The sequence below is a fragment of the Heterodontus francisci genome, chromosome 15 (genome assembly GCF_036365525.1).
Source record: "Heterodontus francisci isolate sHetFra1 chromosome 15, sHetFra1.hap1, whole genome shotgun sequence".
NCBI lineage: Eukaryota > Metazoa > Chordata > Chondrichthyes > Heterodontiformes > Heterodontidae > Heterodontus > Heterodontus francisci.
The window spans coordinates 80,723,123-80,747,888 of NC_090385.1; the positions used below are offsets into that span (position 1 = coordinate 80,723,123).

At 41.4% G+C, this 24,766-nt stretch overlaps 1 protein-coding gene across 1 annotated transcript; it reads right to left on the reverse strand.

Annotated features, from left to right (window-relative positions):
* Nucleotides 1-240: 240 nt before the first annotated feature.
* On the reverse strand, nucleotides 241-23,440 carry taf9 (TAF9 RNA polymerase II, TATA box binding protein (TBP)-associated factor). Its single transcript, XM_068047733.1, has 7 exons — nucleotides 23,373-23,440; nucleotides 15,211-15,292; nucleotides 14,334-14,470; nucleotides 14,104-14,238; nucleotides 13,918-14,002; nucleotides 8,417-8,530; nucleotides 241-1,373 (listed from the first exon to the last, which is right to left on the reverse strand). Exons 1-7 carry the CDS (start codon nucleotides 23,406-23,408, stop codon nucleotides 1,201-1,203), a joined length of 762 nt encoding a protein of 253 aa, XP_067903834.1. The 5' UTR covers nucleotides 23,409-23,440; the 3' UTR covers nucleotides 241-1,200.
* Between the last annotated feature and the right edge of the window lie 1,326 nt (nucleotides 23,441-24,766).

Genomic DNA, 24,766 nt, shown 5'->3' on the forward strand with positions numbered 1-24,766 from the left:
CAGGAAATAACGCTGTATTCTACACTTGGTCACACTTGATACTGAAGATACCCAAAGGGGAAAAAATACTCCATTCTTTTAGCCAGCTTCAGCTTGATAAACATTGGGATGATAGAGGGAGAGTGTGGAATCCTTTTTTGAATTGTATGTTAATTAGAAACAGGCAGCATAACACATACGTGTCAAACTATTTTCCAAACTGAAATGTATAGCATAACAAAAATGACAATATATTGTAGCTTAAATTCTGGAGCAATTTTAACCATGAGGGTTAAATAATGTGAAAACAGAAGAAATGCAGTACAGAACTGTTATCCATAAAACGGTTTACGCTTGCAAGACATTTCTATTAGTTTGAAGACCTCAAGTTTCTTTTTTGAATATACACCATTGAAAAACACGAAGTATGATCTACTCTTTAACAGCTGTCCAAAAATAATTCTATTATACGAAATTATCCTAGTGACAAAACCCTACATCAGATCCAGACTGCAAAGAAACTCGCTTTTCCAATATGTACAGATGTCAAACCAAGTGACTGTTTTAGCAAAAATCTGATACATTGTACAAAATTTCTTAAAATACAACTGGCATATTTTGAATAATTCTATAAAAACAGCACAAAAATGTAAACTTAATCTTGTGTTTGTTACCTGAAGCGACTTTGACAACACTGGCAAACTCTAAATTGCCAGGAAACAAAACCAGAAAGCAACTATTTACACCAAATGGTGTGAAAAACATAATGCAAAAACAAAATATGCAGAAATCAATGTCCAAAAATAATTCAGAAAATGTGAATTCTTCACATTACAAGGAATTATTTAAGTATAGAAAACTGATCTTCATGAAAAGCAATTTAGGAATAAGCTTGTGGCAAGTAGGGATCCCAAGATTTTAGCTGACTGTTTTTTTTTTTAAGATTTTAGCTGACTGTTTACAGTATTTAGAATGGCACATTTACTTAATATGAACAAGACAGTTTCCACATCATATTCTCAATTCTGGCCATATAAACTATAAGCACTTTTACACATTAGCTTCACATTACTGGATGTACAGCTCAGCCTGTCCAAACTGGATAATTTGCAAGCAATCCCAAACTGAAATTAGCAGATGTTCATCATGTGTAGCTGGGAGTCTCATTATGTTGGATTTTTCTGAAAGAATAACTTTGCAAGACGATGGTCAGATCCACTTTTAGGAAGCATCATAGTCATCATCATCTTCATGTTTCCGTTTCAATGGGTTTACCTCATTGGTGCTACCTGAGGTTGAGACCATGTTAGTTGTGATAAGGATATTTTTTGAGCCAATCAGAGATGGATTGATCAACACATTTTGGACTGAAGTTGTTGAGGAAATGCCTGTAGCTGTAAGAAAATGTGCAGTATATTTAGGAATTCTGTCCTACAGTAAACAAATGCTAGTAAAGCTAAAAACACAAATCAGTTTGATGATACAGTAAGCAGCCAGCAGAGTAAAATTTAAAAATCAACTAAAAACCTGTTCTTGGCCCAAATAGAAATCTAGGTCTATTAGAACTGGGCATTTCCATTTTCAATTGTAGCTTTTTGGATATTGCTTAAAAAGCATTATTTTGAGTTATATTCCAGCATTATATACTGAAAGAGAGAGTTACATTTATATAGTGCCTTTCGCAACCACTGGACATCTCAAAACACTTTAGAACTACATGTATTTTTGAAGTGAAGTCACAGGAAACGTGGCAATTTGTTGCACACTGTAAGCTCCCAGAAAAAGCAATGTGATAATGACCAGGTAATCTGTATTTGTGATGTTGATTGAGGGATAAATATTGGCCAGGACACCAGGGATAGCTCCCCTGCTAGTCTTCGAAATACTGCCATGAGATCTTTTATGTGCACCCGAGAGGGCAGACACGGCCTTGGTTTAATGTCTCATCTGAAAGAAAACATTTCTGACAGCCCAGCACACTCTCAGTACCGCACTGGAGTGTCAGCCTTGATTTTTTTTTGTGCTCAAGTCCTGGAGTGGGACTTGACCCCAGAACCTTCTGACTCAGAGGTGAGAGTGCTACCTACTGAGCTATGACTGACACACAGTAAATTCTCCTAACCCAACTGTTCAGTGATCTAAACAGTTCAATCATACAAAGGGCAGGCAATTTATAATGCTAGGAAATACAAAACAATTATTTTTATGGGAAAAATCCCAAAGTTGCTTTAATGGGTAGACTATTTCGGAAATATGTAGCACCCGTCATTTAATCTATACAGTAAACAATTTCTTAAGTCTGTTTTGATCGTGCAGTTTTTTTTCGGGAAGAATGTGGTGTGCCTTTAAGGCTGGAAAAGAAGCCGTACTGCTTTAAGAACCAGCAAGCCTCAGGAGTGAGAGAAAGTGCATTTTGGTTGCCGTTGGATACAACCATATGGAGAGGGAACCAACCAGCTTCAAACAATGCATCCTGGTTTGCTGGCAACAGCCAGAGACCAAGGACTGGATATACAATGTTGCAATTTATCTTTTGAACTGGATTTTTAGTTGAAACAGTCTGTTCTAACTCCGAGAAACAGATAGACAGCTGTGTGTTAGCACCTGAAAGGAGTGCTCTCAGACCATTTAAACTGAAGGCAAAGAATTTAGTCTGTTTATTTATTATTCTCTCAAAATTCTAAAAAGTCAAGCCAAAACAGAGATCTCTGATAATTTAAACTGAAGGAAGGGAAGTTAGACTGTGACAATCTTTTATCCCTCAAAAATTCTAAAGCCAAATTGATTCATTAAAAAATGTTTGCAAGTAGAAATTGTAGAAATGGAGAAGGAAAGCAACAATTTAGACTTCTAGATTAGACTACAGACTGTTCTACTGTTGAAGAATCTTTTTTGCCCATCAGATGGCTGTGAGGACTTCAAGCAACCTTGGACTGTTTCACATCCGGCAGGAGCGTAAATCTGCTAAGACTCTAAGTTTCTCTATTTTAAATGTTGTTTATATCTTAGTAGTTTTAAGAATTTAGGTTTTAGAATTAAACAGTTAATTCGTTGATTTAAAGACACCTGGTTTGGTTAGCCTCATTCGGGGGTTCATAGATGGCACAATTTGGCTGGGTCTTTCTTAATTTTGGAAAGTTTAAAATGATAGGTTAGGCAATCTGTGGAGGGATGGGATTGAATTAACAGTGCGTTGCTCCCACCACAATTAGAATCGTATATTTTTGATTGGGGGCTTTGTTTGGAGCAGTCAGTCATAACAAGTCAAATAATTCCAATTATCCTCAAGTCTTCTGTCACTTATCTTTTCCTTCTCCCAGCCCCACCAATGGCTGTTGAGATTAACTGTCACAAGATCCAAGACTGGTTGAAATATCTGAAAATCTGCAAATTGTTTGTGTTTGGAGTACAGCAAAGTTTCCTTTCAGCAGAGTGCAGGACAGCCATCAGCGCATTGGAAAATCTTGCTTGATGATCAGCGAAAACCTATTTTTATAAATCTGAACAAGTAACCTGCCTATGCAACTGTTGCCAATGTCACTACTTTATCCTTGGCTTTCATCTCCTTGCTCATTCCTGGCACACTCTGTTGCACTACCCGAGTCCAGAATTTAAACATCGGTCTTTCACATACATGCAGCCCATTGGATAAAGAATCCTCAGACACCCTCACCTGTCAGCTCTTCTTCTGCCTTGCAAACAGAGATTTAGAATGAGTAAAAAAAAAAACTCCCTAAAAAAGGAAAACTAAACAAATATGCTAATCTTACTTCATACTGGCAGCATCAGTATACCATCTGAATTAGGAGGGTGGAAGAACAGAGCAAGTATTAGGACAGAGAAAAACAAGAGCACCTATCATCAGGGAACACAGTAGGAAACAAATACATTATATCTGCGCTACTGAAATGTTTTGCATCAACATTACACATTAACTGAATGCAAGACAGAAAACTAAAGATAATCGAATTGTTTATTTAATTATTCATTCTCAGGCTGTGGGCGTCACTGTCAAGGCTGCATTTAACGCCCATCTCTAGTTGTCCTGAGAATACTGTTACGTCAATGTGCTTTGTTGAATGATAATTTTCTTTAATCCACTGACTGGAGATCTGACTTTTTTTTTTGAAGATTTTGTCATGCAGGCCCCCCACCTGCCAAGAACGAGGCACACATTATTTTGCCACATGAACATTAAACCTTAAAATTGCTGCTGGGAAGAGGGCCTATCACAAGGAATTGCCAGGCCCCTCACCAGAAAGACCTTTTTTGCATAGTAACAGACAGTACTTGGAATAGACAAAGGGGCCACTCCCTGCTCCAATTTAATCCACAATGGACTTTTGACTACCAGTCGTTGAAGGTAGGGAGGCTAGCATTCCACGTTAACTGCTAAGATGGCCGAATACATGAACAGACGTGGTCAGACGTTTAGTCACATGACTAACTAACTGTTGGGAATTATTTTTGAATTTGAACTTGCCACAGGGAATTTGAACTCAGAAAGCTCTTTGCTCCCAGACTGAAAAGACCTCTCTCCTGTCTGCTCTCATCTGTTTCTCACGGAACTGAAGACCCATTGAAGACACATGAACCCCAAGACAGAAAGGTCTTCTGCAGTGAACATGGTTTAAGAAGAATACTGGGCCCCAAAGAAAAGCAAGACTACTTACTAAAGGACTACACTGAACTCGAAGCACAGTAAACAAGAAACTCTTCTGATATTGCCTCAAACCTCTCTACTTTATTTATCTTCTGCTCTTTTCTGTCCCTATTTGCATGTGTGTATCGCGTGTGCATGCTAGAGTGGGCACGTCGTATATCCGGAGGCGATAACAGTATTCGAGTTTAAGTTTTAATAAATTTCACTTTTCTTCTTCAAACCTAAGAAAGCCTGTTTATGCTCATTTCTTTGCCTTATAATTGGAAAGTGGTGAACAAGGATTCACCGAGTGAAGGGACAGTGAGGATAGGTTCGAGGAAGGCCTGGAGGATTCCCAAATCGCACCTTCTACCATTCGGCTAGCTAACACTGAAGTGTTCGGGAAATTAGGCGCTGCATTCTCCTATTTAACACAGAAGTGAGGAGACCTAACAAGGCTGCTCACAGCGTTTAGAGGGATCTGCAAGGACAAACCAGGGTGCAAAACCCTAACCAAACATGATGTAGATGTAGGAGAGACCCCTCCTATAAAACAAAATCTCCATCACCTAGGTCCCAGGAAACTGATCCAGGTTCGGGAAGAAATTCAGACTGAAGACCTAGCAATTAAAGATTTAAATTCTGAAGGGAGACACAGAAAAGCTCATAAGCCAGAGGAAAACCTTAAGCTCAAAAAGGTTTTTGTGGCAGATTTGGAGGGTGGTAATGGTGGTGACTACAAGTCAAATATCCTAACTGATGAGGAATTGTGGACAAGGCTGGATGAGCACAGAAAAAACATGTACAAAAAGCACTGGATGATTTTCACCAAGTAATGAACAATTTTGAATCCAGGGTTGTGTTCACTAATATAGAGAAACCGGAAAGGGAAGATTTGTAGAAATACACAAGGAAATTCACTGTGTGCTGGAGCACAAGCTGACTGAGCCCAGTCAAAGCAGTTGGAGTTCCTCAGTTGTGCTTGTGCAAAATCCTGGATAAAAAAGAATTAAAACTAGAGTATGGCTGTGACAATGAGACTAATGAGTGTGTCTGTGCAGTTTCTTTTTAATTTGTGGCTTCATAACGAAATGTTCCTGTTGTCACATTTCATGTGGTGGGGAGGTGTCAGGCAAATCTGCTTTGTTGAATGATAATTTTCTTTAATCTACTGGAGTGGAGATCAGAATTTGTATTTTTTTTTTAAAAGACATATTTAAAATTAAAAATGACTTTGATAGCAGCTTATGATCACCTAGTTTGCTACACTGCATCTTACATTGCAAAGGACTGTGAGGAGGGAGACAAAATGTCTGTGCTAATTCCCTAGCAAGAACCAAGACCTAGGAAATTTAAAGGAACTACTTGTTCTTTTTTGCAAGAGAGAAATACTGCTAAGTTTTGAATCACGGAGTGACTGTCATGTGACAAGCCCCTCCCCATCTGTGGTTTTAAGTTAGTCCTTTCCCTGCAGCAGAGGAGAAACAACTTGACTCTGACAAAAGCTGGCCCTAAGTGGGGTCCCTCTCTCTCTCTCCATCCCAGCTTGAAAGCTTTCAAATCCTGCTTGTTGACTGACCACCTTTGCATACTCCGGCTTGGATCAGAAACCCAGTTGGAGGAAATCATCTACATCACTATCTCCAAGAGACTCATCGAACCAGTCATCTACTTTTTCAAACTAAAAGCCTCAGGATCATTGAATTCAGCTAGAAGCCAGCCAAATCACCAAACTCCACAGACTGTATACCTTTTTATGGACTCTAACTCCACCTTTCCCCTTTACTCACTCAGTAACCTATTTGTGTGTGTAAATGACTAAGGTGTGTGCGAGAGTGGAAGCTGGCGCGTTGTTTATTATTTTATTAGTTCGGTTTAGGTACAATAAAGTTAACCTATTTCTTTAACTCAAGAAAACCTGTCAGATTGGTCTTATGATTATAGCAAGAAAGTAATCAACCACCTACTGAATTGGCCAGTACATCCACTTTAAGAAAGAATTAAATTTGTTGTGGTCTAACAAGGAGAGGGAAAAGAGGGAAGGCCTTCAACCCTCCTCATTTGACAGTAACAATACGAAAGAGTCAATCATAGAGTTTCGGACCAGGATCACATCTCGGCCAAATCGAAGAGGACTGGCAGATTCCCTTCCCTGACAGACATTAGTGACCAATTGGGGTTTTACAACAAGTCAGCAGCTTTCATTGTTACTTTATCTGATGTCAGCCCATAAATCATTAGACTGTTGATGAACTCAATTTCTCAATTTACCTTGGTGAGACTTGAACTCACAACATCTGAATTGTTAAGCCAATACCACAGCCACTAGGCTACAGCACAGATTTTTGAAAATATTTACTGGAATCACTAAATATTTAAAATGTAATAACAGTGGTTTGGCCAGTGTCAGCTCTGAACCAAAACATTCTGGGTTCAACCCCCATTGCAGCTTATCTTAGCTGCCACTTCAGTGCAGTGCTGAAGGAGTGCCGCAACAGCAGATATGCCATCCTCGAGACAAGATATTAAATCAAAGGTCTGCCTGTTTAGTTACGCCAGGGTTGTCCAACCTGTTCGCATGAGGGGACCATATTACAACTTTTATCTTATATGGGGGGCCGGTCAGACAATTCTGGAAAGATAAAGGCATTAAAATTTATTTTACTATTAATCAAAACAACAACAAAGGTGAATTTTTGTGAATAAGCGTTAAATGAGAAGACTAATTTATTGTAATAAAAACAAGAAATGCTGGAACCACTCAGCAGGTCTGGCAGCATCTGTTGACTTACTTTCCGGTCACTATATTGGACACTGATTTAGTGAGCATCTTTTTGCTCACACAAATAGTCAATGTTTGCCTGCACACTTCTTGTAGCAATGCAGAGTATTTCAGATAGATGTTATTCTGTCAAGAATGATCTTGATCACTCTCTGCCCCTCTCACTCTCTTCTCTCTGTCCCCCTTTCACCCCCTCTCTCTCTCTCTCTGTCTGTCCCCCTTTTCCCCTCTGACAGTTGCAGAGAGCAGGAACGCTCAGCAGATGGTTGATCAGTTTTTTTAAAATCTCAAGTCAATTTCACAGCTGACAGATCCTGACATAGGGAACAGCAGTTTCTGAACTTCAGACAGATTCTGGGTTTTCCGGCATGCTTTTAAAAAACCCTGAATCTGTCCGAAGTTCAGAAACTGCCTGTCAGGATCTGTCAGCTGTAAAACTGACTTGAGATCTTTTTCAAAAGCCAGTCTGACAATCCGGAATTTCTCATCTCCAGTCACGGACTCCTAGCGAGGATGAGGAACGGCCCCAGGTACAGGTTACAGCCGCAGGCCAGACGGAAACTTTTGGTGGGCCGGATGCTGACCCGTGGGCCAGATGTTGGACAACCCTGAGTTACACTGTTAGAAGTGCTCTCTAGGGGTTCTGGCCTAACTTCCTCAATCAACACTACCACGACAGAATAACTGGTCACATCTTATTCGCTACTTGTGTGATCTTGCTTGTTCAAACTGGCTGCCAGAACTATAGTGACTATGCTGCAAAATGTAAATTAATTGACTGTGAAGAACTTTGGGATAACCTGAGAATGTGAAATGGCAGTATATAAATTTAAGTTTTTTTTTTAATAACATTATAGTAGGGGTGAAAGTAGTAAAACAAAAGCCGAGAGGTTCACCCGCTCACCCTCCCAGATAAATGGAAGCATTCATTTTGAAGTATGGGATTAACCTTTACTATAGAAGCAAGCTATTATGAATGCATTGTTACATAAATCACAAGTTTGTAATTTTACCTGGTTTAACATTAGTTTGTGAGGAAGGGATTTGTACTGTAAATCTCTGTCCAGCCAATGACACAGGTGTTCCAACCTTTGCAGTAACAGCCACCGTTTGTGATGATGGTGTACCTACAAATGCAAATTATAGTGCAGCAAATTCTGAAAACTTTCAATATTCTGTGCATATTACATTCAAACTACTAAAATCCTCATCAATCGACTGCAACAGAGGACACAGACTTTAAAATTATAAGATGAAATCTGTAATAAATAACTGTTTCTGTCTTTGTGAGGTACTTGGGAAACAGGAATACACCTTTGATTTTTTTCCCCATCTTCAACTGACACAATCTACCCTAGTTTTCCCAAAATGACCTTAAAAGAAACTGATGTTGAAACTTCACGCGGATAAAAAAAAAATTTAGGTGGAACTGAACATTGACTTAATCATAGAGTGCAAGTTAAAGCGGGCTCTCCTGTAACAGTGAAATTCAGTCTGTACAAGAAAAGTGCTCCCCTTGTTCCAAACAGTTTATTACAGTATCTTCAGCACCAATATGTCGATGCTTCAGTAGCTATGCTTGAGATTATAAATTGATCTGCAGACTGAAGCATATAAGGACAGCGATTAAGGGGTTGAAGCTGAGTGCCACCAACTCAGTGGCGGCACAGTGGCGCAGTGGTTAGCACCGCAGCCTCACAGCTCCAGTGACCCGGGTTCAATTCTGGGTACTGCCTGTGTGGAGTTTGCAAGTTCTCCCTGTGTTTGCGTGGGTTTCCTCCGGGTGCTCCGGTTTCCTCCCACAGCCAAAAGACTTGCAGGTTGGTAGGTAAATTGGCCATTAGCAATTGCCCCTAGTGTAGGTAGGTGGTAGGGAAATATAGGGATAGGTGGGGATATGGTAGGAATATGGAATTAGTGTAGGATTAGTCTAAATGGGTGGTTGATGGTCGGCACAGACTCGGTGGGCCGAAGGGCCTGTTTCAGTGCTGTATCTCTAAACTAAGCTAAACTAAACTAAAAAAAAACTCCACCAAGAAATAAATGATTATTGATAAAAATCAAATTTTAGAACAGCCAGTCCTGAGTAAGAACTGAAGTTTACATTTAAACTGTTATAATGACTGATTTAATATCAGAAAATACTCGTCATAGGGTCATTACAGCAGAGTTCATGCTGGTTCTGTAGAGCAATCCAGTCAGTCCCATTCCCCTGCTCTATCCCCATAGCCCTACAAGTGTATTTCCCTCAAGTGCCTATCCAAATTCCTCTTGAAATCATTCATCGTCCCTGCTTCCACCACCCTCGTAGGCAGAAGGTTCCAGATCATTACCACTCGCTGCACAAAGTTCTTCCTCACATCACCCTGCATCTCTTGCCCAAAACCTTAAATCTGTGTCCCCTAGTCCTTGTACCATCAGCTCATGGGAACAACTTTTCTTTGTCTACCTTATCTAAACCTATCATCTTGTACACCTTTATCATATCTCCCGTTTTGTTCCAAGGACAACCACCCCAGCTTCTCCAACCTAATCTTGTAGCTAAATTCCCTTATTCCTGGAACCATTCTGGTAAATCTTTCTATCACCCTCTCAAGGACCTTCACATCCTTCCTAAAGTGTGGTGACCAGAAATGTACAATACTCTAGTTGTGGCCTAACCAGAGCTTTATAAAGGTTCAGCATAATTCCCTGCTTTTGTATTTAACACATCTACTTATGAAGCCCGAGATAGTATATGTTTGCTAAGTAGTCTCAATATGTCCTGCCATCTTCAAGGATCTGTGCACAAAGAGCCCAAGGTCCCTCTGTTCCTGTACACTCTTTACAACTGTTCCAGTAAGCCTATATTGCCTCTCCCTATCGCTTCTGCCCAAATGCATCACCTCACACTTCTCTGTATTAAATTAAATTCCACCTGCCACTTGTCTGCCCACTCTGCTGGCTGATGTCCTGTTGCAGTTGATTGATATCATCCTCACTGTTTGCCACACCTCCAAGTTTGGTATCATCAGAAAATTGTGAAATTTTACTCTGTGTTCCGCTTTTAAAGTTATTTATATATAACAAAACAAGCAGTGGTCCGAGCACTGACCCTTGGGTGGTAGACAGTAGTCACTGTCTACCATCCTCCAGTCTGAAAATCAACCATTCTCCACGACTCACTGTTTTCTGTCCGTAAGTCAACTTTTTATTCAAACTGACGCTGACCTTCCTATTCTATGAGGCTCAATTTTGTTAACCTGCCTTTTATGTGGTACTTTGTCAAACACTTTCTTCAAATTCATACAGACAACATCCACTGCATTCCCTTCATCAACCTTCACTGTTACTTTATCAAAAAATTAAAATAGATTAGTCAAACACGATCTGCCTTTTACAAATCGTGCTGGCTCTCCTCAAATAACTCAAACCTCTCCAAGTGCCTGTTACTTTTTTCCCTGATTATTGTTTCCGAAACTTTATCCACCACTGATATTAAACTGACCAGCCTGTAGTTACTAGGAATGTCCTTATACACTTTCTTGAACAAGGGTATCACATTTGCCACTTTCTAATCCTCTGGCTTGCAAGATTATGGTAAATCTTCCCATTATCTCCACCTCAACTTTCCTTAGCAACCAGGGATGCAAGCCATCTGGACCAGGCAACTTACCCGCTCTTCAGCATAGCCAGCCTTTCCAGTACATCCAGCCTATCAATTTTTGCCAATCTATTACCTCCACCATCTCCGGTCTACGGATATTTTGTCAGCATTCTCTTCCTTAGTAAACATGGATACAAAGTGCTCATTAAGTATTCTAGCCTTGCCCTGTGCCTTTAAGCATGCATCACCTTCCTTGTCTCTAATGGGCCCCACCCTGCTTCTTTCTATCTACTTACTATTCAAATGCCAGTAAATGATTTTAAGGTTCCCTTTTATGTTGATTGCCATTCTATTCTCATATTCTCTCTTTGCCAGTCTTATCTTCTGCTTCACTTCCCCTCTCAACTTATTGTATTTGGCCTGGTTCTCACCTGAAGAATTCACCCAACATACACACTCCTTTTTTGTTTCTAGATATTCTCTATCGCCCTAGTCATCCAAAGAGCCCTGGCTTTGGTTTCCCTGCCTTTCTCTCTTGTTGGAACATATCTAGCATGTACCTGAAACATCACTTCCTTAAAGATCACTCATTGTTCCATTATAATTTTTCCTGTCAAACTTTAGTTCCATCTTAACCTGGCTAGATCCCCTCTCATCCCATTCAAGTTAGCCCTCTTCCAATCTAGAAGTTCCACTTTAGATTGTTCTTTGCTCATCTCCATTACTCTTATCCAAGCGTCCTCCTATAGACAGTTGGCCCACCTCATTTCCCAGCACCAGATCCAGCAATGCCTCCTTTCTAGTTGGACCAAGAACGTACTGATCAAGGAAGTACTCCTAAACACATTTCAGAAATTCCTCCCCCTCCCTTTACTTTAACATTATCCCAAACAATATTTGGGTAACTAAAGTCCCCCAATATCACACTATAGTTCTTGCACATCTCTGTGATTTCCCATAAAATTTGCTCCTCTATCTTTCTCTCTCACTAATGAGGCCTATGGAATACCCTCAGTAGCATATTTATACCCTTTTTGCTTCTCAATTCTAACCAAATGGATTCTGTCCTTGCCTCCTCAAGGACTTCCTCTCTTTCCAACACTACAACATCTTCCTTAATCGCTACTGCCACCCACATCTCTTTTTCCTTCCCTATCTTTTCTGAATACTTTGTATCCATTAATAATAAGCGCCCAGTCCTCTCAATTTTTAATCCCTATTTCTCTTACTGTCAGTGCATCATATTCCCACACGTCTATTTGTGCTTGTTGCTCACCGACTTTATTCACACTTTGTGTGTTTACATACCTGCAATCCAAGCTGTATTTGTATTCCTCGTAGTTCTTAGTCTGCTTCTATCGAATATAGTAGTACTTCATTTTTTAGTACTATTCAACACTCTCCTTTATTTCCATATTCCTCTTTTCTACGTCTATATGCTGGGGCCCATGCACCTGCAAATTTAGTTTAAACCCTCCCCAACCACACTATTGAATCGCCACGCGAGGACATTGGTCCCAGTCTCTTTTGAATAGGTGTCTCCTGCCCCAGAATTGGTCCCAGTGCCCCAAGAATCTGAAGCCCTCCCTCCGTGGGCATGCCTCAAGCCACGCATTGACACTCCCTATCTTCCTATTTCTACTCTTGATGGCATGTTGCACTGGATAATCCAGAAATTACTACCTGCGAAGTCCTGCTTTTTAACTTCCTCAATGCCTGCCCTATGTGGTTGGTACTTGGGTGTAGCAAAACTTCTGTCTCACTCCCTTCCCCCTGCAGAATATTCTGCACCCTCTCTGTGATGTTCTTTATCCTGGCACCAGGGAGGCAACAAATCAAGCAAAACTCACAATGACGTTTACAGGAATGCCTATCTGTCCCCCTAACTATGGAATCTCCTATAATAACTGTATTTCTACACTTTGGCGTTCCTTCTTGTGCAGTCTCTTGCCTACTGGGGCCATATTCTGAACTACACTCCCAGCAGCCTCCAATGCACAGTACCAGTTTGAGATTGGCACACACCCTGAAGACTGCTGCACTTCCTGGCTCTTCCTACTCTTCTGGATGGCCGTCCATCTATTATTTTGAACTCTCACTGCCTGTGAGGTGGATACCTCTTGGAACACATGACCCAGGAAACACTCAGCCTCCTTGATGTTCTGCAGTGACTCCAGCTGTCCCTCAAGCTCGAAAACACTGAGCTCAAGCAGCTGGCGACACTTCCTACACACTTGGTCCCCCAAAACACATGAAGTGTCCTGGAGTTCCCACACGGCACAGGAATTGCAAGCAACGGGTTTCAGCTGCCATCCATGATCTAAAAAAAAACTCTATTCTCTCTTTTACAGTCTAGTACCTTGTTTAAACTATTTATTTTAATTAGTGCCTCTAGACCACAATACTCAGGCCTCACTGAATCACGTGCCCTCTCTCAGACCACTCCTTTTTTTTTTAAATATCAGAACAGAACCACCTACCTCACAGCACCAAATTCCCTGAGTTTAGTAAAATAAAAGCAAAATACTGTGGATGCTGGAAATCTGAAATAAGGTCTGAATTTTATCTGAGTTTAGTACTTGGAAGAAACAGTACTCCATACAACTTGTCATGGTATCCTTTCTAGTCACTACTATTTACAGGGATTTCTTTTTATAAAGTTTGGGTAAATGGATCAGATTCTCCAGGAAATAAGCAATCTGAAAGGACAACACATTAGCCACTTACATATTAAAGGAATAAAAGAGCTAGAACCTGCAACGAGTTACTTTGCGCAATGCTACTACAGTCAGTGGGCGGGGGGAGGAATCCCTCAAGTTGTGCTAAGTTTGAAATATAATCATCTGGCTTGGGCAAGACTACTGCTGTATGACAGGATTATTAACAGCTGTAATTCAGCCTTGGTACAAAGACTAGATTGCAACTTACCCAGTGTTGGTGTGCTGGGCCGACTAGTAACACATGTGCCAACACTTAGTCTTGGTACAGTTATTCTTCCAGTGGATGATGTCACCTTTAAAGTTGGGAATACAGAAGAATTTTTAAAATCCAGCCAAGGCTTGATATGTAAAGTTGTACCAATATCAAGGCCCATGATACTATCATGACAAATACCTTCTTATGTAGTGACTTCAATTTGTAGTTTGGAGCTGTTAGGCAGTATCTGTCTGGTGGCAACCTGGGCCCAGCATATGGTTTAATCAATGGTAGTGGATTCTGATTCTTCTGACGTGCAATCTCCAGCAGAAACTAAAGATTGGTTATGAAAATTTAAAATGCATATTTTTAATTAATTCAGTGCTGCTTATCATCATGAATAAAACTTTTTATTGAGTAATACTTACATCTCTAGGAGGAGGGGATGTAAATGAATGGTCCATCCGACACTGAATAGCTAGCCTTACATCATCTGCATCAACACTTGCTTTTTTAGCATGACTAGAATATATTTTTGCATCCTCCAGTATAGTGGTAACATATCCTGAAAGGTACAAGGATAATCAAGCGACTACATATAAAGAATATTGTTGCAATAGTGCCCATCTTACATCATAGGGAAATTTTAACCCCTCAGGGTGGGTGGAAGGTTAAATAATGGGAAATCCGACCATTTCAGCTTTTAACAGTGGCGACTTGGGGGGTGGGTGAACTCACTGCCTCAGGAGGCAGGCCTGTCACTAAAATCATTTAAGGATGCCCCCATTTTAACTCAAGTTTTATTTTTAACATCTGCAAACCTCAAGAACCCCAGCAGATAAAAGAAAAGCGAGAGAGAATGGATCCATGCCTTTACTGCACTGCTTGTGAGCCTGGTAGGGGAGTGGGGGGGGGGTGGGGAGAGAGAGCGGGCAGGAGTGCTTCCCCAGGCTCATCAAGCTTACCTTTTAAACACCTAGATGGGACTCCCGCAATCAGCCAAAAACTCTGCTCACGATATCCAACTCCACCATCACCCCTCAGGATGTTCTGTCCACACCATGTCCCCTCCCCACCACCACCGCAGCGATGTCGAACATACCTGACATCCACTCCCCAATTGCTTTCCAACCAGACACATAGCCAGCCTGTCAATCTGGCTGGTTATCAGGCGAGAAACCTGCTGAAAAAATTCCAATTCAGCAGGACCTGTGAGAAACCTATATTACTGGGTTTCCCATCTGAAAATCCTCTCCCCTGCTCTTTTTCTGGCTCCGAATTATCAGGCCCCATGTGTTTACTTACGGTAAGTGAACTCCAACATCTGATTAATAACTCTTGGTTCATATTCAGTGATGCCCATATCCTTTAGAATCTGAGCCATAACCTACAGAAAATGAAAAAGCATGAGTTTTGCCGGATGATAATTATTTACTAAGTATGTACGCAACATTTCTCGTTACTCTACAAATGCATCAAAAGGTGGTCAAAAACTGGTTTCGGCATATTAGCACAGTGAAATCATTGCTAATCTTAGTCTCTTGCTAATACAAAGAAAAAAATGCTGGGCAAGTTGCAATTTGGCAAGTTATGAAGATATAGTGCAATAGAAAAACAAGCAAATTGTTTAAATGACTAACAGTCTCATTAAATGTGCATCATCTACAAACCAGTAGGAGCAAAGGTACTCAACTGCCAGTTTTGAGAAAGCTATAACAATTCGAGTAATTAATCGAACATTAAAATACTAGACAGGACAACTTAAAAAGAAAGTTGGGGGAAAATATTTCAGGTAATAATGCCTATTTTCCAATTATTACAGTAGGTATAAGAGGAGGTTAAATAATCAGCAATAACGTCCATTATATTCCATCACAAAATAAGTATTGAAATTACTTGTCAAAGGCAAATTATTTCAAACCAAACCCAGGGAATGTTGAATTCCATTTTTTTTTTAAAAACGTGCAATTTACTGGACACAAATCAAGGTGGCTTGTTGTACAAAGAAGCAGACAAAAGCATTAACTCGCTCGATTCTTGTTGCTGTTACTAGTCAAACCAGAACTATCTGCAAACAGATTAATACTTACAATTTTATAAACTCATTCTAAGTGCCAGAAAATTCTTCAGCTTCTAGTAACAGCAGAACACATATTTTCCAATTTCTTGCAAGGCCATTGTAAGGAACCCAAGATTCAAACTATGACTGTTGTGTACACTGTCCACACAAACAATAAAATCCAGATGATGTCTTGTATGGCTGAAAATCTAACACACCAAATGGGATGGAAGGAGCAAATTCCATTTCTAAACAAACTCAATTTCAACTAAAATATTTTAAACATGCTCAACTTCTGTTACAGAAGGCATGTAAAAGAGGCTGAATAGCAGCGACATCCCTAGCACTATTTTGGAGGCAAATATCGAAGGCTATTTTCAAAAGTGAAACCATTGTAACAAGACAAAGTGATTCATTCACACTTAACGGGCGGCACAGTGGCTAGCACCGCAGCCTCACAACTCCAGGGACCCGGGTTTGATTCTGGGTACTGCCTGTGCGGAGTTTGCAAGTTCTCCCTGTGACCGCATGGGTTTTCGCTGGGTGCTCCGGTTTCCCCCCACAGCCAAAGACTTGCAGGTGATAGGTAAATTGGCCATTGTAAATTGCCCCTAGTGTAGGTAGGTGGTAGGGAATATGAGATTACTGCAGGGTTAATATAAATGGATGGTTGTTGGTCGGCACAGACTCGGTGGGCTGAAGGGCCTGTTTCAGTGCTGTATCTCTAAAATAAAAAAATAAAAGTAACTCTTCCTCCAGATATTTCCAGCAAAAGGTGTGATATCCCTATGGACCAATTATTTATCCACAGCAGCCAGTATGCACTCTATCCCTTTTCTTTCTCTGGGAAATTCTAAATAGAGTTTAATGCAATGCATACTCAGTTTACATTCCTTTAATCAATTGGGGATCTCTCCATACAATAATTAAAAGGAGTGAAAGTTAAAGAAAACAATTAAGTACAGTTGTCACCAGAGCAGCTGAAATAAAGTCAGAGTCATTTACGGGACAGAAGGAGGCCATTCAGCACATCGAGTACAGGCCGGCTCTCCACGGAGCTATTCAGACAGTCCCACTTCCCTGTTCCATCCCCATGGCCCTGCAAGTCTATATCCTTCAAATGGCCAATTTTCTTTTGAAGTCATTGTCTTTGCTTCCACCACGCTGGTGGGCAGCGAGTTCCAGGTCATCGCCACCTGCAGCATAAAAAAGCTCTTCCTCATAGTCCCCCTGATCTCTTGCCATAAACCTTCAATCTGTGTCCTCTAGTCCTCGTACCATTAGTTAATGGGAACAGTTTTTCCTTGTCTAATTTATCTAAGCCTGTCATAATCTTGTACATTTCTGTTAAATCTCCCCTGTTCTAAGGAGAACCCCAGTTTTTCCACCCTATCCTTGTAACTAAAATCCCATATTCCTGGAATCATTCTGGTAAATCTCCTCTGCACCATCTGAAGGACCTTCACATCCTAAAGTGTGGCAACCAGAATTGGACGCAATACTCCAGCTGGGGCCTAACCTGCATTTTATAAAGATTCAGCAACACTTCCCTACTTCTGTACTCAACGAGAGGGGGTGCAATTCTGGATTTAGTCTTCAGTAATTGAGCAGGGCAAGTGGATGAAGTAACAGCGGGTGACCATTTTGGAGAAAGTGACCATAATAGTTAGTTTTAACATAATCATGGAAAGGGAGAAAGATAAAACAGGAGCAATGGCTCTAGATTGGGGGAAGGCAAATTTTAAGAAACTGAGAGGTGACCTGGCGAAAGTGGATTGGATACAGCTACTTGAAGGAAAATCAGTGGCAAACCAGTGGGAGGCATTCAAGAGCGAGATACTACAGGGAGAGTATAGGCATGTCCCCTCAAAGATTAAGGGTGGTACTGCCAAATCTAGAGCCCCCTGGTAATCTAAAAGCTTACAGGGCAAGTTAAAGCAAAAAAAGCTGATGACAATCACAAATATCTTAATACTTCAGAAAGCCTAGAGGAGTATAGAAAGTGCAGGGGTGAAGTAAAAATGGAAATTAGAAAAGCAAAGAAAGGACATGAAAAATTATTGGCAGGTAAAATCAAGGAAAACCTAAAGATGTTTTTATCAGTACATTAAGAGCATGAGAAAAACTAAGGAAAGGGTAGGGCCTATCAAAGATGCACAGGGGAACAGAAGATGTGGGCAGGGTTCTTAATGAGTTTTTTGTCTCTGTCTTCACAAAGGAGAGGGTTGATGTAGTTTAAGAGGAGGTGTGTGAAATATTGGATACGATAACCATAATGAGAGAGGAAGTGCTTGAGGGTTTGACATCCCTGAAAGTGGATAAGTCACCAGGACTGGATGGATTGCATCCCAGGTTGTTGAGGGAAGTCAGGGAGGAAATAGCAGATATGCTGAGGATAATCTTCAAATCCTCACTAGATACTGGCGAGGTACCAGATGATTGGAGGTCTGTGAACGTTGTACCATTGTTTAAAAAGGGTGCGAGGGCCAGGCCAAATAATTATAGGCCAGTCAGTCTGACCTCAATGGTAGGTAAATTATTAGAATCAATTCTGAGAGACACAGGATAAATTGCCACTTAGAAAGGCACGGATTAATCAGCGATAGTCAGCATGAATTTGTTAGGGGAAGGTCATGTCTTACTAACTTAGTTGAGTTTTCTGAGGAAGTAACAAGGAGGATTGATGAGGGTAGTACAGTGGATGTGGTTTACATGGATTTTAGTAAGGCACTTGACAAGGTCCCGCATGGCAGACTGGCCAGTAAAATGAAAGCCCATGGGATACAGGAGGAGGTGGCAGGTTGGATCCAGAATTGGCTCAGTGACAGGAAACAAAGGGTAGTGGTCGACGGATGTTTTGCGAATGGAATGGAAAGCGTTCCGCAGGGCTCAGCGTTGGGTCCCTTGCTGTTTGTGGTATATATAAATGATTTGGACTTAAATGTGGGATGCACGATCGGGAAATTTGCTGATGACACAAAAATTGGCCGTGTAGTTAATAGTGAGGAGGAAAGCCGTGGACTCCAGAATGATATCAATGTTTTGGTTGAGTGGGCGGAAAAATGGCAAATGGGATTCAATCCAGAGAAGTATGAGGTATTACATTTGGGGAGGGCAAATAAAGCGATGGAATACACAATAAATGGGAGGATATTGAGAGGGGTAGAAGTAGTAAGAGACCTTGGAGTGCATGTCCACAGGTCCCTGAAGGTGGCAGGACAGGTGGATGGATTGGTGAAAAAAGCATATGGATTGCTTTCAGTTATTGGCCGAGGTATAGAATACGCCACAGTTGGAGTATTGCGTGCAGTTCTGGTCACCACATTGCAGAAAGGACATAATTGCTCTGGAGAGAGTACACAGGAGATTTACAAGAATGTTGCCAGGACTTGAAGGTTGCAGCGATGAAGAAAGATTGGATAGGCTAGGGTTGTTTTCCTGGAACTGAGGAGGCTGAGGGGTGACTTGATTGAGGTGTACAAAATTATGAGGGGCCTGGATAGAGTGGACAAGAAGGATATGTTTCCCCTGTCGGGGAGGTCAGTTACCAGGGGACACAGATTTGTGATTGGTAGAAGGATTAGAGGGGACATGAGGGGAAACTTTTTCACCCAGAGGGTGTATAGAATTTGCTGCCAGGAATGGTGTTGGAGGCAGAGATCCTCAATTCTTTTAAAAGGTACCTAGACATGTACCTGAAGTGCTGTAACCTGCAGGGCTATGGACCAGGTGCTGGAAGGTCGGATTAATTTGGGAGGCTAGTTTATTCGGCCAGCACGGACACGATAGGCTGAATAGCCTCCTTCTGTGCTGTACTGTCTATGGTTCTATGGTACTCAATGCCACTGTTTATGAAGCCCAAGATACGATATGCTTTAATAACCACTTTCTTAATATGTCCTGCCACCTTCAAAGATCGATGCACATGCACCCACAGGTCCCTCTGTTCCTGCACACTCTTTAGAACTGCGCCATGAAGTATTTATTGCCTCTCCCTATTCCTTCTGCCAAAATGCATCACCTCACACTTCTCAGCATTAAATTCTATCTGCCACCTCTCTGCCCATTCTGCTAGCCTATCTATGTCCTGTTGCATGAGGTTCATATCATCCTCTCTGTTTGTCACAGCTCCAAGTTTGGTGCCATCAGCAAATTTTGGATTCTACTTTGTATTCCAAGATCCAAGTAATTATATTATTAGCAAAAAAAGCAATGATCCCAGCACTGACCTTTGGGGAACACCACTGTACCATTCTCCAGTCTGGAAAAAAACATTTACTACAACTCACTGTTTTCTGTCCTTAAGGCAATTTTTTATCCAATTGGACACTGACCTCTGATTCCATGAGCCTCAATTTTGTTAACCAGCCTTTAATGTGGTACATTATCAAATGCACTACACACTTCAGCCTTGGCTCACATCTGATTCACCAGGTTGTGGATTCAGGTCCCACTCATCAGACTGGAGCACATAATCTCAGCTGACACTCCAGTACTAAGGCAGTGCTGCAATGTCAGAGCTGCCTTCATTCGGATGATATTAAACAGAGTTTCCTCTGTTTCTGTGGGACCATTTGAACAACAGGGAAGTTTAACTGGCCAATATTTCTCCCTCAATCAATATTAATATAGATCATCTGGTCATAGTTGCACAGCAAGGTCCCATAAACAATGTTCTACAATAGCAAAGGTTCATCATTGGCTAAGAAGCGTTTTGCGACTTAAAATCATAGAATGGTTACAGCACAGAAGGAGTTGTTCATGCTGACTTTCTGCAAGAGCAACTCATCTAGTCCCACTCCCCTGCCTTTTCCCCATAGCCCTGCAATTTTCTTCTCTTCAGATAATTATCCAATTCTCTTTTGAAAGCCGCAATTGAATCTGCCTCCACCACACACTCAGGCAGTGTATTCCAGATCCCAACCAGTCACTCAGTAAAAAAAATTCCTCATGGCGCTGTTGCTTCTTTTGCCAGTCACCTTAAATCAGTGTCGTCTGGTTCTGGATCCTTCAGCCAAAGGGAACAGTTTCTCCCTATCTACTCTTCCCAGATGCCTCATCTCCTCTTAATCTTCTCCTCTCCAAGGACAACAGACCCAGCTTCTCCAATCTATTCAAGTAACTGAAGTTCCTTATAGAATCATAAAAAGTTTACAGCACAGAAGAAGCCACTCGGCCAGCTGATAAACAAGCCACCCAGCCTAATCCCTCCTTCCAGCATTTGGTCCATAGCCCTGCAAGTTACAGCACTTGAGGTGCATATCCAGACACCTTTTAAACGAGTTGAGGGTTTCTGCCTCTAATACCCTTTCAAGCAGCGAGTTCCAGACTCCCACCACACCCTGGGTGAAATTTTTTTTCCTCATCTCCCCTCTAATCTTTCTGCCATCACTTTAAATCTAAGCCCCCTAGTCATTTACCTCTCTGCTAAGGTAAACAGGCCCTTCACATCCACTCTATCCAGGCCCCTCTCAATTTTGTATAATTTAATCAAATCTCCCCTCAGCCCTCACTGTTCCAAGGAGAACAACCCCAGCCTATCCAATCTTTCCTCATAGCTGCATTTTTCCAGTCCAGGCAACATCCTCGTAAATCCCCTCTGTACCCTCTCTAGTGCAATTACATCCTTTCAGTAATGAGGTAACCAGAACTGCACACAATACTCAAGTTGTGGCCTAACTATTGATATATAACCTCCCTGCTCTTGTATTCTATACCTCAGCTAAAAAAGGAAAGGATTCCATATGCCTTCTTAATCACCTTATCGACTTGTCCTGCTACCTTCAGCGATCTGTGGACAGTCACTCCAAGGTCCATCACTTCCTCTACACCTCTCAGTATTCTCCCATTAATCGTGTAATCCTTTGCCTTGTTTGACCTCCCCAAATGCACCACCTCACACTTCTCCAGGTTGAATTCCATTTGTCACTTTTTTGCCCACCTGACCAGTCCATTGATAGCTTCCTTTTTTTTTTATTCGCTCATGGGATGTGGGCGTCATTGGCTGGGCCAGCATTTATGCCTATCCCTAATTGCACTTGAGAAGCTGCTGGTGCACCATGTTCTTGAACCGCTGCACTCTACAGCTATCCTCACTATCAACCACACAGCTAATATTTGTGTCGTCTGCAAACATCTTGATCATGCCGCCTACATTTACATTCAAATCCTTAATATATACCACAAAAAGCAGGGGCCTAGTACTGAGCCCTGCGGAACCCAATAGAAACAGCATTCCAGTTGCAAAAACACCCGTCAATAATTACACTTTGGCTCCTGCTACTGAGCCAATTTTGTAACCAGCTTGCTACATTTCCCTGGATCCCATAGGCTTTTTAAAAAAAAATCAGTCTGCCATGTGAGACCTTGTCAAAAGCCTTGCTAAAATCCATACAGACCACATCAACTGCACTACCCTCATCAATCTTCCTTGTTACTTCTTCAAAAAATTCAATCAAGTTAGTCAGACAAGATCTTCCATTAACGGGGCGGCACAGTGGTTAGCACCGCAGCCTCACAGCTCCAGCGACCCGGATTCAATTCTGGGTACTGCCTGTGTGGAGTTTGCAAGTTCTCCCTGTGTCTGCGTGGGTTTCCTCCGGGTGCTCCGGTTTCCTCCCACAGCCAAAAGACTTGCAGGTTGATAGGTAAATTGGCCATTATAAATTGCCCCTAGTATAGGTAGGTGGTAGGAGAATATAGGGACAGGTGAGGATGTAGTAGGAATATGGGATTAGTGTAGGATTAGTATAAATGGGTGGTTAATGGTCGGCACAGACTCGGTGGGCCAAAGGGCTTGTTTCAGTGCTGTATCTCTAAATCTAAAAATCTAAATCCATGGGGACTATCCTTGATTTAATCGGTGCCTTTATATGACAGTTTACCCTGTCTCTCAGAATTATCCCTGGAACCATTCTCATGAATCGTTTCTTCATGCTCTCTGATTCCTCAACATCCTTCCAAAAGTGTGGTGCCCAGAACTGGACACAATACTCCTGTCGAGGCTGAACCAGTGTTTGATGCAGGTTTATCATAACTTTCTTGTTTTAGTACTCTATGCCGCTATTTATAAAGCCCAGGCTCCCATATGCTTTATTAACCACTTTCGCAACCTACCCTGGAACCTTCACTGAGTTTTACACATACCCACACCCCCCTCTCCTCCTCCTCCGATCCCTCTGCTTCTGCACCTGTTACCAACCCCAAGTTACTGTGATCCCACATTAGGAGATCTGCTGTCACTTCTCTGGAAGATGCAGTTAGTCTGCATCTGAGCGGCCAGCATGTTTGCAGCGAGTGAGTGCCGGCCTCCAGAGGATCACCCGGCGCTGCAGGAGAACCAGGAGATCAATGTGAGCTTAGGAGCAGCCGGCAGGGGCTCCAGCTACCGCGGCCGGGGAAACTTTACCTGCGCGTCCCGAGGAACGCTCTTCGGAGCAGCCATCTCCCCTCATTCGCTCACTTCCGCCGATATCTGCATCACTTCCTGAAATTGCGCGCGAGCCAAGACAGCCGCGTATCACGTGACTCTGTGGCCCGCCGCGATTGGCTCGCACTCCGGACGGGGTTCTCTCCATTCAGAGGTTTGCTTTCGTGCTGCGGACGTGATCGGAGCGTGCACAATGTTGCAGTGTGAATGAAGCTCAAACAGGAGGAATTACTGCCAGTATTTTCTCCAATATATTAACGGAGACGCTTACTTTAAATCAGTTAATGCCTGCATTAAGATAGTGGAGAGGAGTTTGGTATGTGGCGCCAGTAAAAGCTGCTACTTGTCAGCCCAAACCTTGTCTTGCTGCAGATTTACGATGCATAATCCTCACTGACACACAACCCCCATATTTTATTACGTTTCCTCTCTATATCAAGTTTTATTAATATAAGCTGATAAATCCCTATAATGCAATTAATTGAATCGTTATGAATAGTTTGTAGCCCACAAGTGCATTTATCTCAACCTATTACTCCAACCTGGCATTTAATTAATAACTTGGTTACATCTGATCCTTGACACAGTATTCATTGTGAAGCAAGGTTCACATTATTAAACATTTTTTCAGATGAAGCTATGTCATATTACCGAAGTTCATTGATCCATTTTTAATTTGAAATCATTACATTAATCACAGGTAATAAAATTTTGAAGATTTACAGATACTGTTTCCTAGAACAATACTTCGTGGAACCAATAAGGGAAGACACTATTTTAGATTTTGTTTTTGTAATCTCATAGTAAGGGATTCTCTGGGAAAGAATGATCATAATATGACAGAATTTCACATTGTGTTTGAAAGTGGCATACATCAGTCCGAAACCATAGCATGGAACTTAAATAAAGCTAATTACATAGTTATAAGGGGAAACTTGGCTAAGGTAGATTGGGAAATTTGATTAAAAGGTATGACAGTTGAGCAATGGTGAACATTTAATGAAATACTTCATAATTCTCAATGAATCTTCATTCCATTGAGAAATAAAAACTCTGGAAAAAGTGATCAATCTGTGGCTAAACTAAAGAGGTTAAGGATAGTATTAGAATAAAAGAAGAGACTTTTATTAGCAAGAAGTGTAGTAAGCCTGAGGATTGGGCAAATTTTAGACACTAGCAAAGGATGACCAAAAAATTGATAAGGAGAGAGAAAATAGAATATGAAAGTAAATAAGTCAGAAATATAAAAACACATAGTAAGAGCTTCTACAGGTATGTAAAAAGGAAGAGAGTATCAAAAGTAAACATGGGCCCCTTCAAGGCTGAGATAGGAGAAATTATAATGGGGAATAAGAAACAGATGTTAAAGAATT